The sequence below is a fragment of the Drosophila guanche genome, unplaced genomic scaffold (assembly GCF_900245975.1).
Source record: "Drosophila guanche unplaced genomic scaffold, DGUA_6, whole genome shotgun sequence".
Lineage (NCBI taxonomy): Eukaryota > Metazoa > Arthropoda > Insecta > Diptera > Drosophilidae > Drosophila > Drosophila guanche.
This window is the reverse complement of record NW_022995746.1, coordinates 4,852,271-4,867,742: the sequence shown is the minus strand read 5'-3', so window position 1 is coordinate 4,867,742 and position 15,472 is coordinate 4,852,271. Positions and strand designations below refer to the sequence as shown.

At 49.9% G+C, this 15,472-nt stretch overlaps 5 protein-coding genes across 6 annotated transcripts; 3 read left to right on the top strand and 2 right to left on the bottom strand.

Moving 5' to 3' along the window:
• Positions 1–225: 225 nt before the first annotated feature.
• Positions 226–5,758, bottom strand: LOC117581909 (MPN domain-containing protein CG4751). 2 transcript variants are annotated; one of them, XM_034269378.1, is made up of 7 exons: positions 5,307–5,758; positions 4,881–5,241; positions 4,730–4,817; positions 4,505–4,674; positions 4,175–4,423; positions 1,835–4,110; positions 226–1,285 (listed from the first exon to the last, which is right to left on the bottom strand). In XM_034269378.1, exons 1-7 carry the CDS (start codon positions 5,634–5,636, stop codon positions 968–970), a joined length of 3,792 nt encoding a protein of 1,263 aa, XP_034125269.1. In that variant the 5' UTR covers positions 5,637–5,758; the 3' UTR covers positions 226–967. The 2 variants fall into 2 exon arrangements, with proteins under 2 accessions (XP_034125269.1, XP_034125268.1); XM_034269377.1 differs by having other exon boundaries at positions 226–4,110; positions 5,307–5,757.
• Positions 5,759–6,070: 312 nt separating this feature from the next.
• LOC117581761 (replication factor C subunit 3) lies at positions 6,071–7,362 on the top strand. The gene is made up of 2 exons (XM_034269162.1): positions 6,071–6,231; positions 6,317–7,362. The coding sequence occupies exons 1-2, from the start codon at positions 6,172–6,174 to the stop codon at positions 7,322–7,324; spliced, it is 1,068 nt and encodes a 355-aa protein (XP_034125053.1). The 5' UTR covers positions 6,071–6,171; the 3' UTR covers positions 7,325–7,362.
• LOC117581759 (nuclear pore complex protein Nup160 homolog) lies at positions 7,308–12,385 on the bottom strand. Its single transcript, XM_034269161.1, has 12 exons — positions 12,209–12,385; positions 12,047–12,146; positions 11,488–11,982; positions 11,240–11,421; positions 10,762–11,177; positions 10,035–10,704; positions 9,868–9,973; positions 9,651–9,803; positions 9,352–9,594; positions 9,161–9,279; positions 7,973–9,100; positions 7,308–7,909 (listed from the first exon to the last, which is right to left on the bottom strand). Exons 1-12 carry the CDS (start codon positions 12,288–12,290, stop codon positions 7,383–7,385), a joined length of 4,221 nt encoding a protein of 1,406 aa, XP_034125052.1. The 5' UTR covers positions 12,291–12,385; the 3' UTR covers positions 7,308–7,382.
• Positions 12,386–12,455: 70 nt separating this feature from the next.
• LOC117581762 (exosome complex component CSL4) lies at positions 12,456–13,532 on the top strand. The gene is made up of 3 exons (XM_034269163.1): positions 12,456–12,688; positions 12,750–13,283; positions 13,340–13,532. Exons 1-2 carry the CDS (start codon positions 12,527–12,529, stop codon positions 13,209–13,211), a joined length of 624 nt encoding a protein of 207 aa, XP_034125054.1. The 5' UTR covers positions 12,456–12,526; the 3' UTR covers positions 13,212–13,283; positions 13,340–13,532.
• A 694-nt stretch (positions 13,533–14,226) lies between these two features.
• LOC117581832 lies at positions 14,227–15,338 on the top strand. The gene is made up of 2 exons (XM_034269280.1): positions 14,227–14,513; positions 14,580–15,338. Exons 1-2 carry the CDS (start codon positions 14,347–14,349, stop codon positions 15,154–15,156), a joined length of 744 nt encoding a protein of 247 aa, XP_034125171.1. The 5' UTR covers positions 14,227–14,346; the 3' UTR covers positions 15,157–15,338.
• The last annotated feature ends 134 nt before the right edge of the window (positions 15,339–15,472 follow it).

The following is a 15,472-nucleotide window of genomic DNA, read 5'->3' as shown; positions in this document are numbered from 1 at the left end:
ATTCCGTTAATAGAAATGTCAACACTTCCTTCAGCTTCTAGTTCTTTAAATTGAAAGAAAGCTAAAGTAATCCCCATAAGTTAGGCCCCATGATGTCTACATCGTTCCTTCAGAAAAGCTTGACTCTCTCTCCGAATTGTGGAACCTGTAAAGTTTGACGAATGCTGGCAGCAGCGTGAGAGAGCAATGCTAATGCTTACTTTAGTAACTAGCAAACCATTTAAGTATTAAGTAACTAGTCGTGTAATTTATTGCGGCAAAGATTCAAAGTTATAGTTATGCGGTAGGCAAATACAATACAGTTGATGTGTCTTTCATGTCCGTTCGGTTCGGTTGCGGTTCGATTCGATTCGATTCGGTTCGTTTGTGTGTTCTGTCTGTATATATTTAAAATACTTAAAGTACTTTTATGCAGTAATTAAGACTAAATTAGTACGAGTACATTAAATTAAACGTTTAAGGACATGCAGCGCTCGTGAGTAAAAGCGGGAGATTCACTCGCAGTACTGGCGAAATCTACAAATATATGTACGATGGATACAGGGATAAAGGAGACTGATCATATGATTCTGGCTGATGACAAATATGCACGGCATATCTGGAATGGTATGGGGATGCATCATGGGTGAACCTTTATCAAATCATATTTTGATTGGTCAGATTATAAGCATGTCAATAAAAGGAAAGTTTATCTGAGTTTCTTTACACCTAAAAAAGAAATCGACTTAAATAAGGTTACAACTAATAGAGATATATTGTGGAGAAGTCAATAAATATAATTAGGATTTAAGGATTTATCCCCGAAGGATAATGTGATACTTCCACGCGGATGGGGGCGATTAAAATGACCGACACTGGTACATGCTTATGAGTGCTACGTTACGATACGTATGAGGATAGATACTGCTGGGGGAAATACTGCGTCTGCTGCTGCTGCTTCTGCTGCTACTGGCAAGGAAGCCTAATCCTAATCATGCGACAGGTTCAGGATGTCATCGCCCATGCTGCTCTTGGGCATCTTGGCTGGCGGCGGTGCGGCCAGATCGGCCACCGAGGCAAACTCCATGCGCTTCTTGGGCACACCGCTGCCGAGCAGTCCGCCCGGTGGCGCCAGCTCGCCGTACAGGCGGCTCAAGTCCGGCGATGGCCGTCGGTGCGAGGAGCCACTGCTGCCATCGGACGGCGACGGAGACGGTGTGTTTGAGGGCACGCTCGATATGGCCAGATCCACGGCACTAAAGTTGTATTTGCTACCAGAGTTTGAGTTGCTGCTGCCTCCACCGCCACCGCCACCGCTCGTGGCCGACTTGGTTGGCGTGAGTCGCTCCAGGGCTGGTGAAGCTGAAGACTCTCGTGTGCGCGCCGACGATGGTGTGGTCGATTTCGGTGGCTTCATCATCATGGCCGACAGGGACTCCTGCTGGATCTTGAACAGCGCCGACGGCGACATGAACATATTGTTGGCTGCCAGCGTTGTCTTCGAGAGCGGATCTGGTATGCCATATTTGCCATGCTGCTGCTGGAAGAAGGCCGCATAGTCCTGCATCTTCTCCTGGGCCAGCGCATTATAGTAGGCAGCCGGACTCGATAGGGATGAGGGCGATTGCACACCCGTTCCGCCAGCACCGCCCGACGAGCCAGAACCCTTCATTGAGTTCGACGAGGAGCCGCCGCCCACCACAGCACCCGATGGTGTGGCAAACAGAGCATCCAAGTCGGCGGCAGCCTTATTTTGACGATACAACAGCGCCTTGATCTCCGAGTCCTGCTTCTCTAGCTGCAACAGTTGGTTCAGCATGTCGTTGCCCATGTCCTTTTGCTTCTGCTTTGAGCTGCCGCCGCCACCACCACCTCCGACGACGCCTGCTCCAGCGTTAAGTAGCGCCGAGAGTTCGTTGTGGGCACCGGCCATGTGCTTGTTGGAGGCCATTGCCGCCGCAAACTGATTGTTGGGATCGAACAGCTTCGTGTAGGTCTGCAGCAGGGCCGTGTAGTCCGCCTGGGCCGACTGCTGCTGTAGCTGATGTTGTTGCTGCTGCTGCTGCTGCTGTAGTTGTTGCTGCTGCTGCTGGTGTTGCTGCTGCTGCTTCTTGGAGCTGCTGCTGGCGACTGAAGGCGGAGGAATGGCAGCGGCGGCCAGTCCAGCCATCTGTTGCTGCAGGAACGCATTGAGGTCGTTGCTCTGCTTACTCTGCTGCATGTAGGAGTCGTAACCGAGCAACTTCGAGGCCTGTATCAAGTTGTTGTAATCCGCATTAAGGGCAGCCGCAGCTGCTGCAGCCGAAGCGGAGGCGGATGTCGATGGGGACGACTTGGAGGACTTGCCAGACGACGAGTTCGACGGCTGACTGGCCGAAGGCACTCCCAGTCCCGCTCCCGTCAGATAGCTGTAGTCGGAGCCGAATCCCAGGGTTCCCAGTGTGGTGGCTCCCAGTGCCTCTGCCTGCTGCAGGAGCAACGCCGCGTACTCTGGCGAGCGGATGAGTTCGCTCATCTTCAGCGGATCGTTCTTCAGCTCGTCCAGCTCCTTCATCAGCTTCGTTTTGTACGAGTTGGAGGTGGAGCTCGAATTCGAGGAGGATGACGACGATGACGACTTCGAGGACCTCTCAGACTTGGATTTGCTGTTGCTGTTGCTGTGGCTGTTGTTGTTGTTGCTGCTGCTGCTACCGCCCCCACCACCTCCCGCGCCTGTGGGCAGCGGCATATTGAAGCTGTTCGAGTAGGCGGCCACTGCTGCAGCCACATTGGGATCATTCAGGCCACCCAGAGCCGCCGCCGCTGCTGCCGCCGCTGATGCGGATGCCGCATTGCTGTTGCCCTGCTTGGAGCCTCCAACCTTCGCTGCAGCTGCTGCCAATTGATTCAGCGAAGAGTTGCCGTAATCCTTGCGCTGCTGCTGGAAGAGGGCTGCCAGGTCCGCCTGCAGGAAGTTCGGCGGGAGCTGTCCGGCCAGCTGGGCCAGACTGGCGGCCATCAGATCGTTGGCGGTGGGCAGGCAGGCAGCTGCTGGTGGCACCAGGGCCGCCGCCGCTGCTGCTGCCTCGTACTTGTTGGGCGTGATGCTGGGGCTGTTGCGGGCAATATCGCTGACACTGAACTTGCCCGGACTGGGCGCCGGAGAGTTTCGAGTGCGGGACGTGGACGTATGGGACGAGGTGTCGGATTTGGCCGGCGATGGGGAGGCTCGCACGGGCACCTCGAACTTGGCCGGACTGGCAGAGTTCGATATGGTAATGGGGCTATCCCGCGGCGAGGCAGTCAGTGCAGATGTCAGGGCTGATGTGGTAACGACTGAGGGAGGGATTGCAGCAGCAACACCCACACTGCTGCCACCGGGCGTCTGTGGAGGAAGCAACTGGCTGGTGGCCGCCGACGGTGGCATTGACGGTGCCGCAAGATTTGGCAGAACGGCGGGTAGACTGCTCGTAGGATTAGGTGTCGCCAGAGGCGACAGCATGCGCACTGGATTCATGTTCAGGCCGGATGGCATGCACAGCTGCTCCTGCAGCGACATCACCTTGAGGTCCCTCGCCTTCTGCTCGGCCTGTGCAGATGATTCCTCCTCCGCTTTTCGTGCACTCTCCTCCATGGAGGACACACTATCGGCGAGAGGCTCTTCCTTGGCCGATGACAGCTTCACATCGCCAGCGGACTCATTGGGCGCCCCAGCCACAGCCACAGCACTTGGCTGTGTCTCCATTTTCACATCCAGCTCATCGTTGTCGATAATCTTAATGGTCTTCGGTGGTATAAAATCATCCTCTTGCTCACAGTCCAGCACAGCACATATCCAATTCCACAGCGCTTTGTCGCTCTGCTTCGATGGGAATTTCGGGTACAAGGTGTTCTTCAGCTTCTCGTTGTACGTCACATCGTTGTTGAAGATGTTGCGGAACTTGACCACTTCGCCGCGATACTGAGAGTAGTAGTCCACGCACAGCTGTATCTCTGTGCGCACCTCCTCGGGTATCTCCTTGTCCGGCAGTACCGAGTACTGCATAAGCATTGGGCGACCATACTCCATGGCCTGCTTATTTTCGTTGGGCGGCACTATCCAAATGCATTTGACCACGGACTCCAAAGTGGGATTCTCATCATAATAGGGCGCTGCAAGAAAAAGATACAAGAATTTAGCATAAAGGTCTAAGGTTTGGGCGACTATTTAGCCTACAAAGAATGAGGGATACACAGGGCGTGTAGGTAAGATCGCTGGCACCACGCATTCGTATCTGATAGTCCAGCTGCGAGTCGCAGTCACGCAGTGTGGGCTCCGCCTGGAACTTGGGATGAGAGTGATACCATCCCACCAGCAACAGCTGATCCTGGATCATCATCTTCTGTATGTCGCGCTCCACTTCGCCGGCTCGCTGTCGATCGAAACGCGTGTTGCGGCAAGGATATGTCTTTGTAATTGATAGAGCTGTAAAAAGAGTCAAGTTTACAGACGCGGTTAGAGCTGGACTCTAGACTGTAGAGATGTGGAAGCGCGAGCCGGACTCACTGTGTGTGTTCATGTCCCAGGTGCCGCCCAAGTAGCCGCAGACCTCGCGCACCGTCAAATGGCTGTGAAAGTCGGCCAACAGCAAGGCCGACGAATTGATGGTGATCAAAAAGGGCTGCAGTTTACCCACAGATGTGAACGGCACGGACTCAATGAGCATGTTGGCATCGCTGTGAGTAAATTTCCATAAGAAATAGGCTTTCAATGGTTATGGAAATTACTCACTGGACCATATTCCGATTCGATATGCTGTTGTGTGCGAAAACGGTTCTCTTCACGATTATCTCCGGGGAGTCAGTCTTTCGCTCTGCATCTACAACGAAAACGGATCATAATAGTTTGCCCGTCAGGTAGCAGGCTGGGCGGAACACTTTACCTGGATCACCGTCGTCCGGTGTGGACTCCTTTTGCAGCGCACACTTCCGCAGATAGGTGTTCTTGTACGAGTCCAATTTCTTGTTCTTGTACTTGACCGATGCCCAGCCACAGCCGCTCTTCTTCTCTGGATTGATGATGCGCTTGCAGTGCATAGCCCAGGCACTGGGCGTGAGAAATATCGTTTCAGTCTCTTGCGATTTGATTTTTCCATCGGAGAGCAGGTCGCCGACAAATTTCTGGCCAAGGTACTCGATGGTCATCAGACCCTTGCCGGGCTGCAACACATTGGCGGCCATCAGAGTTTGAAGCGTGACGTTGCGTCCGACGGTGCCATTGAAGCCTTCGTAGTTCTCCTTGGCCTGCAATTGATAAATGTATCTGTGAGCAAACACGAGCAGGTTCGGTTGTGTGTGGGCGTGCTCACCTCATCGTCGTTGTCGTCGTCCGGCACATCACTGTCCACATCCTTTTCACAGAGACTGTCGTCTAGTATGGTCGCGGGGGCTGCTGCAATATCTACTGCCGTTGTTGGCTCAGGATCTGGGTCTGCTACGGCTGCATTCGACGCCGACAAATCACGTTCCCCACCCCCCTCGCAATTATTTGTTGTTTGCAGCAGCGGCAGCGGCGGCGGCTGCTGAACATCCCCCTCCCCATCGCCTTCACCATCAGAGCTGCTTACCACCTGGTTCTCGCCAGACTCGTCTACTTGGTCGCCATCGACCAGTGAGCCATTTTCCACGCCGTTCTCCATGCGTCTTCGTCTCGAATCTCGAATTCAATCAACAAAGCCTTAAAATTAATGCAATTCTCTCACAACGCCGCAGAATTTGTGTATGTGGTAGCAAAGTAGTGTTGATTTATTATAGAGCAGCACAAACATCGATAGCATCGATGTTTTTTCTCCAACATCGACAAATTGCAACTAGTTCACAGACTTTTGAGCTAAGTTCAAAATGAAATTTCTAGCTGTGGATTTCTTTATGCCAGATATTGTATTCAATTTTAAAATTGTATACCAAACATCCAATTAATGGTTGAAGAATTGTACTGGTATTGTGATACAATTAAACAAAAGACTTAGTTCACAGATTCTTTGAACCAATTTAGCTGGTGCCGAGTGCGACATTGTTAGAGATGATAAAACATCGAAACTAGGAAACCGCCATCGATATCATCGATGTTTCTCGCAGCTCTAGAGTTTGTGCAAAAAGGCGCGCTTGCCAATTAAACAAATCAAACTCGGTGTTTTTCTCAGATTTCTCATAAATTTCGCATGCATAAATAAAATGTCACTTTGGGTGGACAAATACCGGCCTCGGGAACTAACAAAGTTAGATTTCCACAAGGTAAAAATCGCTGCCAGCATTTAAATGCAACTAAAACAAAAACAACTGCAAATTCCATTGCTGGTTTCCATTCAATCCATCACAGGAACAAGCCGAAAACCTGCGTAACCTATGCAAGCAGAGCGATTTTCCTCACCTTATGTTCTACGGGCCATCGGGCGCCGGTAAGAAGACGCGCATTATGTGCCTGCTTCGGGAAATGTATGGAGCCGGCGTGGAGCGACTGAGGAGCGAAACAATGACCTTTACAACGCCATCCAATCGCAAAGTCGAGGTAATGACTGTCAGCAGCAACTACCACTTGGAGGTGAACCCTTCGGATGCGGGCATGTACGATCGGACGGTGGTCATCGATCTGATCAAACAGGTGGCACAGACCCACCAAATCGAGATCAATGGCCAGCGGGAGTTCAAAGTGATTGTCATCTCGGAGGGCGATGAGCTGACCAAGGATGCGCAGCACGCTCTGCGTCGCACCATGGAGAAGTACGTGGCCACATGCCGCATCATAATGTCTGTCAATTCGACATCTCGCATCATTCCAGCCATACGATCTCGTTGCCTGGGCATTCGTGTGGCTGCGCCGTCTGAAGCGGAGATGACGGCCATTCTGCAGAGCACCTGCAAGCGCGAGGGCCTGGTCCTGCCCGTCGAGCTGGCCAAACGGGTGGTGGACAAATCGGAGCGCAATTTGAGGCGCGCTCTGCTCATGCTCGAGGCCGCCAAGGTGGCCAAGTCACCGTTTACGGCGCAACAGGAAATCCCCGACCTGGACTGGCAGGTCTTTCTGCGCGAAACTGCCTCACAGATCATCAGCGAGCAGACGCCCGCCAAACTGGAAAAGATACGCGATCGCCTGTACGAACTGCTGACACAGGGCGTGCCACCCAATCTGATATTCCGCGGTCTTGTCGAGCATCTCGTGAACAACTGTGATATGTCCATCAAGGCTAAGACGTTGGAGCTGGCCACCGAATACGAGCATCGAATGCAGAACGGCGCCAAGCACATCTTCCACCTGGAGGCATTTGTGGCCCAATTTATGAGCATCTACAAAAAGTTCACGTCCGAACTGCTCATGGATGAATTTTAACACATTTAATTCGAAAAACTTATACATTTTATGAACCTACCAACTGAATAAAACTGAATTACTGGAGTAGTGCCTGCTGCTGGCGCTCTTCGCGATTCCGCAAAATGGCCATTTTCATTTTATCCGCTGTGGTGCGGCTGACTGTCTCAATGTATCTGGCCACATCATCCTCCAGCTGCACGCAAGCCACTTCGTATTCTGATTGCTCCTTGCCATTCACCTTGAGGGCGTGCAGCAGCAAATCAATCGTGTTGATGGGGAATGCTAGCTGCGGCGTTGTCACATTGATCGACTGCTGGAAATCAAAGTATTCGCTGCCGGCGCCAAGCATGGCACAGATCATCTCGCTGGCCATATCGGCGGCCTCCAGCAAACGATTGTGCTTGACATACAGCTGCAACAGCTCGCGGGAATTGCTCAGCTTGTAGGAGTCGTACAGCCACTTGGGCACGAATGCGTTCATCGTGAGCAATCGGTTAACGACGCCCTTGCGTATGAGCGTTGAGTCCTTGCGCTCGTTGTCGAGTATCAGCTTCTGCAGCAGGGACCATGCCATATCTGCGGCGTTATTACGATGTGGCAGATCTAGAAAGAGGATACTGAGAGATTAAATCAATGGAATTTTCATAGTTTTTCAGATTTATGCACCTGCTAGATCGTTGTTCTGCAGCCAGGCCCAGGAATCGGTGGCTTTCTCTTCGGTGGAGCTCACACAGGCAGCGGCCAGGCTCTCAAATATTGGCTGCACAGGGAACGAGTGTCCGCGTGACAGTTTCAGGGCAGCCGTGTATAGGCCGTAGCTGGTTAGAAGATAGGATAGCTCTTCGGCACCTGTCAGCTCATAGGCGGCTATGTCCTTGCGATAGTAGGAGAGCTCCTTCAATGCCTCAACGTACACCAGTTCGCGACGTATGTCGGCCAGCTCTAGGACCACCACTTCATCATCGTTTGGCGGCAAATCATCTTCATTATCCACATCCATGGCCAGCACTCGCTCGTCGCCAATGATTGGCTTGGCTATCCATCTGTACCGACTGTCCACCAAATTCAGGCAATTTACACAGACCAGCAGCGAGGAGCAACGCTTTTCTAGTGCCTCGGGTGCATTGCTGCTCACCTGCAAGCGCATGGCCTGCTCGTACATGACTGTGGCGGCCTTGCGCATATTTCCCTTGCTCGTGTGAAAGGCATACAAAAAGTTATAGACCTCATTCTGATCGATGCTCAACGAGCGGGCACGCGACTCCACAATGTTCTCAAACTCGTTCTGTAGGCCACTGTATGGGAGCTTCATGAGCAGGTCCAGGCTCTTGCATTGGAACAGCGTTACCACCAATTGGCGCAGGCAATCCTTGCGCCTTGATATGTCGGCATTGTAGATTAGAGCGTGATACGCCTCCTCGTAGTGGCCCAAATGCATATGATTGTTGAAAACGATCGACTGGAACATGGGCAGCTGTGGATCATGGTCCGCCAGCTTACTTATGGCCTTAAGGGCCAGCTGAATGATGTAGTCCACGGCCGAATACTGCTCAAAGAGCTGTATGACCTTTAGATAATAATGAACCAACGCCTGCTTCTTGTGCTCCGCCGATGGTCCATCATCATTGCCCAGTTCGAGTCCCTCTTTCAGCTGGCCGTGCAGCGGTGTATTCTTCAGCACATGTTCGATGAGGAATGCATCATCGAGCACCTTTTCAGCCACATCCTGAAATAGTAGCAATGCCTTTTGTGTCTCGCCGCAATCCAACAGCGAGACAGCCAGCATGAAGGTACCTGCAATACAGAGAGAGAAAATCTCATTGAAGGGACAATCAGTCTCGACACTCTACTCACGACAATCGGCTTTCTTTTTACACCAGACGGCCAGCAGACGCACATAGTCCTGCACAATTATCTGATGGCATGTGCCAAAGAGCCATTCTGGGAATACATAGCTGGGAGAATCGGGCCAACTGAAAGGCAGACAGACACATAAATATAGTATATATATATATATAGCTTCGAGAGCAAGTGCTTCCACTTACAGCATCTGATTGGTGTAGGTGACCAGCTGCAGCAGCGTTTGTCTCAATGTCGCTGGCTCTGTCTCCAGTTCCATGCCCGACTCCTTCAGCAGCCTGGACAGAGCACTGAACAGACCCTTGGAACGCAGGAACAAACAGAGCAGCGTGGTCTGATCATTGCCATAGCCACGCACGTGGCTGGAATACGGTCGGGAATATCCATCGAAGAGCTGTGCGCGACTCAAGCGCTGTATGGAAGCCTCACTGTAATGCACATAATAACGTTTACAAATTGTTGAATGATAAAGGATTTGGCTTACAATCCAGCTGGTGTATTCGAGGAAATGGGCGTTACGGCCATCCAAACGAGTGTATAGTACGATTGCATATAGTTATTGACAGTAACCAAGAAACTACTGTGCTGTTCCGTCATAATGTACAGCAAAATCAGCAGATCGCGACAGACGGAAAATCTGCAAGGGGATACACAAATTAAATGAAGGGAAGGTGGAGTTATATATCATTTTCCCTTCTTACCGTATCAAAGCCATTTGTTTGAATGTCTCGGCTAGAATGGATATTCCATACTCGCTGCCAAGCAATGCGCCAGTTGGCAGCAAGAAACGCGTGGATCTGCCATAATCTATACAAGGAAAACGCATGATAAAACAATATGGCAATCAAGCTGAGCTGTGAAGCAGTACCTTGTGGCGGCGGTGTTTCCGGATCGATTACACAAAGAATATTCAGCAGCATATCGACAGCTTCCTGCAGATTGGTAACATTCTGCAGCTGTATCTTCAGGTCCTCAACCGTGTCCTGCGGCAGGGTAGCGCAAATGTCATCATCTTCGGTGCTTCTGGACACAAGTTTGGCCACCACATTAATGGGCGTCTCGCGCTGATAGAGTTTCTTATCAAATTCCATTTTGACATCCTCTGGCAGTGATTTTTCCACCAGAGTGATAATCCTTATTAGTTCAGCGAATGCCTGCGACATGGTGTGATCGTTGCGAAAGAATGGAGACAGAATTGTTGCCACATTCTTGGTTTGCTCTCCAATGAGCAGAATATGCTCAAGCGGTTCGCATGGACGCAGCAGGGCAAAAGACTGACGCCTAATGAGGCATGCCGCATCCATGGGACCCAAAATGGACAAACCAATGGGCTCCGAGTACTTGATGTGGTATTGCTCGCAGCAGGAATAGAAATGGTCCCACAGGCGACTGGCAATTTCCAAATATTCCTCGTCACTGACCACAAACTCTTTGAATTCGTTTTGAATCTCATCCTCGACGGCCTGGCACACCTGCTCCTTGAGCACGGTCATCGACATCTGCCTAACATCGAACTGCAAATTGACGCGTCGGAACATCTATTGGGAGGGAAAGCAATCAAGACTTATCTGCATTTCTGAAATTGTTCTACTCACATATAAGGCCTTGATAATCACGGTACGATCGAAACGACCCGGATGGAAGATGTACGAGCAGTAGGCTTCGCGCGGATCAATGCCCTGCTCCATGGTGAGACAATAACGATCTGGTGGCGGCTCCAGCACCGAGGAAACCCATTCGATAGCCTGATTTGAGCCAAAATATATTGTCGAGACATTGAAATCCCCTTCGGCATTGCTCCACAGCGCCCAAATGTGTGTGAGGGTGACATCGAAATCAGCCAGATCCATTTGCGGCGCCACAACATGCTGCTTTAGAATCAACTCTAGGCCCTTGGGATTTTCATCTGCCAACCTACCGACTTGCACGCAAACAAAATCCGCTCCATCGTCGTGTGAGAGGAATACACAAAAGTTTTCATCGTCTACTTTTCGTATTTGATTTGTTTGCGCTGAGAAAACAAAAACTAATTAGCAGCTGGAAGGAGCGATAATGTAGAACTATAACACTCACGTCCTTGTGCTGACGGTAAGCTTTGAGGCTCGCCACAGCAGTTAATGGTTGAGACTGTCTGCATAGTGTCCAATGACCAAAGGCGCAGCTCGTTGCTCCTATAAACAACCAGTAGATACGTCTTGCCATCGATTTCACTGAACGCCATGGAATTGGGCGCATCCACAGATTCAGCCCGCCGACTAAAATAGCAGAACAAGTAAACATTAAGTGGGTTGTTGGCATAAAAAAAAGGAGGCAAAACCTACGTTAGAGCACCCGCGATGCTGGAAAGAAAGCGAGGCATCAGATGCGGTTCCTTGACCTCGTGCGTTACAGTGGTGCCAGTGACACAGTTCATGACGTGCAGCACCAACTTGTTCTGGTAGGCCACGGCAAAGTATGCCACTTGAGCTTGCTCCGACATAAACGAAGCAGCCACAGTGGGCATTGTGCCCAGTCCATCCGTAACATAGAAGGCTCTCGGATCGTCGATCTTTTCGTTCACGTCATAGAAGATCGATTGCGACTGCAGATCGTCTGGGCCGGCGGCAGCGGCTTCGCTTGTGCCAACCACCTTCAGTGGGAACACATAGCGATGGACACTGCTGACAGTGACGACCAGCAGCGTCAATGATTGGCTGTGCTCCGTAAGCGAGACATTGAGCACAGCCGAGTCGGTGAAGCGCATACGCAAGTGGTTTCTCACAAGCGATATATCCAGGCTGATCTCAGCGAGCTCCAGCACCTCCTTGTTAGTCCGCCTTCAAGCAAACATTTTAAATTATAATTCAGGACCTGCACCGACTTGTTCGTGCAGAAACTCACCAATATATAAAGCGATTTCGGTACTGCACATTGGTATTTTTGTAGCAATGTCCGCCAGATATCTCAAATGTTTTCGTGTCTTGAAGAGTGTTTAATGTTTCTGTGGGGCAACAGAAAATGAATTGTTATTGTTTCTCGAGTCTTTACCTGGCACAAAACTACCTGTATTTATATTAACTTCGGTCCAGTCCGCTGGCTTCAGGTTTTTGGTGGTAACCTCACGATAGCTCATGTTAAAATTCATGTTGAAATTCGGAGTTTATTACAACTAAAACCGGAAAATATAAATTATTGGCGGCACCACCGGCAACCTAAACACGCCAAGAGTTTGTGTGCTGGGCAACGAGGAAAAGCAACAAGCGTAAGTACTGGAAAGCGACAGCAGCACGTGTATCGATAGTATCGATAAGCCCTGCACTCACATGTGACATTCTGCCGCATTATTTATATTATTGCAGAAACAAATTGCGGTTTAGAAAAATGAGCTCAGAAGGCGACGAAGATACAATTGTGTGCTTACCAGGAGAACGCTTGTGCCGCATAGAGGACAATGTGGTGTTGGGCATAGGCACGTACGAACAGAACGGCTATATATACGCCTCCAAGTCGGGGGTCGTCAACATTGAAGAATCTGGAGAAAACGTAAGTTAGCCGGTTATGTTCTCTGCCAATGAATTGAAGCAACCGATTTTCCATTTAACAGTGTCAGGTTGTGAGCGTCCACAAGCCGGGCTTCCACCTGACCATTCCGGCTACTGGGGACGTCGTCACAGCCCGCGTGCTGGTCACAACACCAAAGTTCGCCAAATGTGCCATCTTCTGTGTGCGAAACGTCTTGCTGGAGAGCAGCTATCGCGGTCTACTGCGAAAGGAGGATGTGCGGGAAACGGAAAAGGATCGTGTCGACATATACAAGTCCTTCAAGCCGGGCGATGTGATACTGGCTCGTGTCATCAATCAAATGGAACAATCATTTCTCCTAACCACTGCCGAAACAGAGCTCGGTGTGGTGGTGGCCTATGCCAGCGATGCTCGCAAAACCCGTGTGCCTATGGTGCCAGTGGGCTGGAGCGAGATGCAGTGTCCACTGACTACCATTAAGGAGCCCCGCAAAGTGGCTAAAGTTCTGCCTGAAAGTACAATAAATACCATCAATGCTCAGTAGTTTCTGTAAAAGATAAGAAATAATAATTTCCTTTTAGTTGGTAATTAATTCTGTAAAGCTACTATATCCATAGTTACTTTCACTAATTTTTTGTTTATAGGAACAATTGCAATATAAGCAAGCGACAGCAGCATGCACGAAACTCTTGTATCGTAATCATCTGCTTGTTGTGATCACCCTTTAGAAAAGAGTGAATGAACTCTAAGTTTCCATGGCTACCGCGTTGCTTCTTATAACTATATTTTGGCTAGTTTCCACGGTCCTCATGCCAATTAAAATGTATTATTTTAACCCTAGCATTTGGCTGGCATTTAAATGTATCAGGAGAACTCATTCAACAGTTTTAGGTATGAGCTTTGAGTTCTATTGTTCCCCTTCTGAGCTTAAGTTAAGAAATCTTTTGGTCTACTGCTCTTATAGCCTTCTCGTGCAGGCAAATGCAATCTAACATTGCATTCGTCAGCTATAAAACAATGTTGAAAGGTCGCGCCAACTAAACAAATCAAAACATTTGTCATTCCCATAAAGTTTTCTAATTTACAAGGCACATTATCGAGGAGGGAATCAAATAAGTCAAGTAAATGGTAAAATATGTACGCGTCATAGCATGGACTCCATAAAACACTAACCCGTTTGCCAATCAATGTCGAGGGAAACTGTTATTGAGTGGCATGTGCTATGCAAATAGGAATTCGCCTTGCGTGTTGGAACTGCGACTAATTCAATCAGGGGAGTAGGAGCATAGCAGGCTCCTAGCTGGCGCCCTGGACTAGGCCACGTTATCTTGTCTTGCCAAAAAATGCAAATGCATAAAATGTTACAGGTGGTGTGTGTCTGGGAGTGAAGTCCCGGTCGAGTCCCAATCAGGGGGTGCATGGCCAATCGTTGTTTGGTCGATAGACTGGGCGACCGGCGTGGCTATTCGAAGACTGGTTAATATTCAAATTAAAGTAAATCGAAGTAATATGCACTCCAAGTGAACAGTTGTGCGGGTAGTATGCCATTGTAGGGTTGGCCCTGTCGCAGTTGTCAGCCTGAACAAACACTCCCAAATTCCGGGCAGCCTATAACATAAGTTTCAGCAGCAGGCGATTGCTCAGTCGACAGCATACCGGCAACGGAAGCGAAGCTCATCATGGTGCAGATATCGCAGACCGAGGAGGACATCAAAATTTCCATTGAACTGAACCGTCTGGTGACACGCAAGCCGGACGTTGTCCTGCTGCCCCAGTACTTAAAGTTCAACAATCCACCAATATTCTTTGAGCGTCATCTGACCCAAGAGATCGATGAGATGGCCAGGTAAATTTTTGTAGATTTACCTTCCATTTCTTCCTCCGATAATAATTATCTTATATTTTTGTTCAGCTTTTGCCGCATCTTCAAGAACGAGGCCCGCATCGTGCTGGTGAAGAAGGAGAAGGGCGTTTGGCCAGAGATGTTTCAGAAGCTGGACAAGGAGGCGCTCATGAAGAAGCGCCTGGAAATCGCCGATCTCATTGTGGAGCGCAACAAGCAGCGCGATCAGCAGGCCATGGAGCGATACGATAACAAGCGTCGCGCCGAAATCTCAAAGGAAATCAAGCGCGAGACAGAAATGAAGGATCGCGTCAAACAGTTCCAGGATAATGCACGTCGCGAGGCGCTCGTCGTGGATGTGCGAAAGGAGACATCCACGAAAACTATCAGTCCCCCCACAAACGCCTCCTACCAGCAACAACCAACTCCCCCAGTGGCAGCTGCTGCTCGTCTGTCCACGCCACTGATGCGTCCACCAATGTCCGCTGTCCGTGGCAGCGGGCGCATCAGTGTGAGTTTCACCACTGAACACAAGCGCGTTACTCCTAAGCGCGAGTCCCAGACAGACATACAGATGGCCTTTGCTGCCGCTGGCAAAGCCACTGACCCATCCATGAAGTCTCCCATGGATACTCTCGATGAATGAATATTACCGCCGAAAATCACACCATCAGCTATTCCCGTGTGAATGCGTGTGTGTGTGTTGTGTTAGCCTGTGCAAAAATACCGTTTGCTATTTTCCCAACACTAAAAATGTATTGTATGCACAGTTAGTTCTTCAATTAAAGTAATGAAAATTTGGTTTCATTTTCGTATACCTTTATTGAAAAAATCCAGCCAAACTATCTCTTTGGACAAATACAAATTCAACAGTTGATATTTTCATACTGTTTGAGATCCTTCCAAAGTCGCAAGTCGTTTCCTGACACAGAGGAGGCTGACGGTGCTCTGTACCAGGGCTG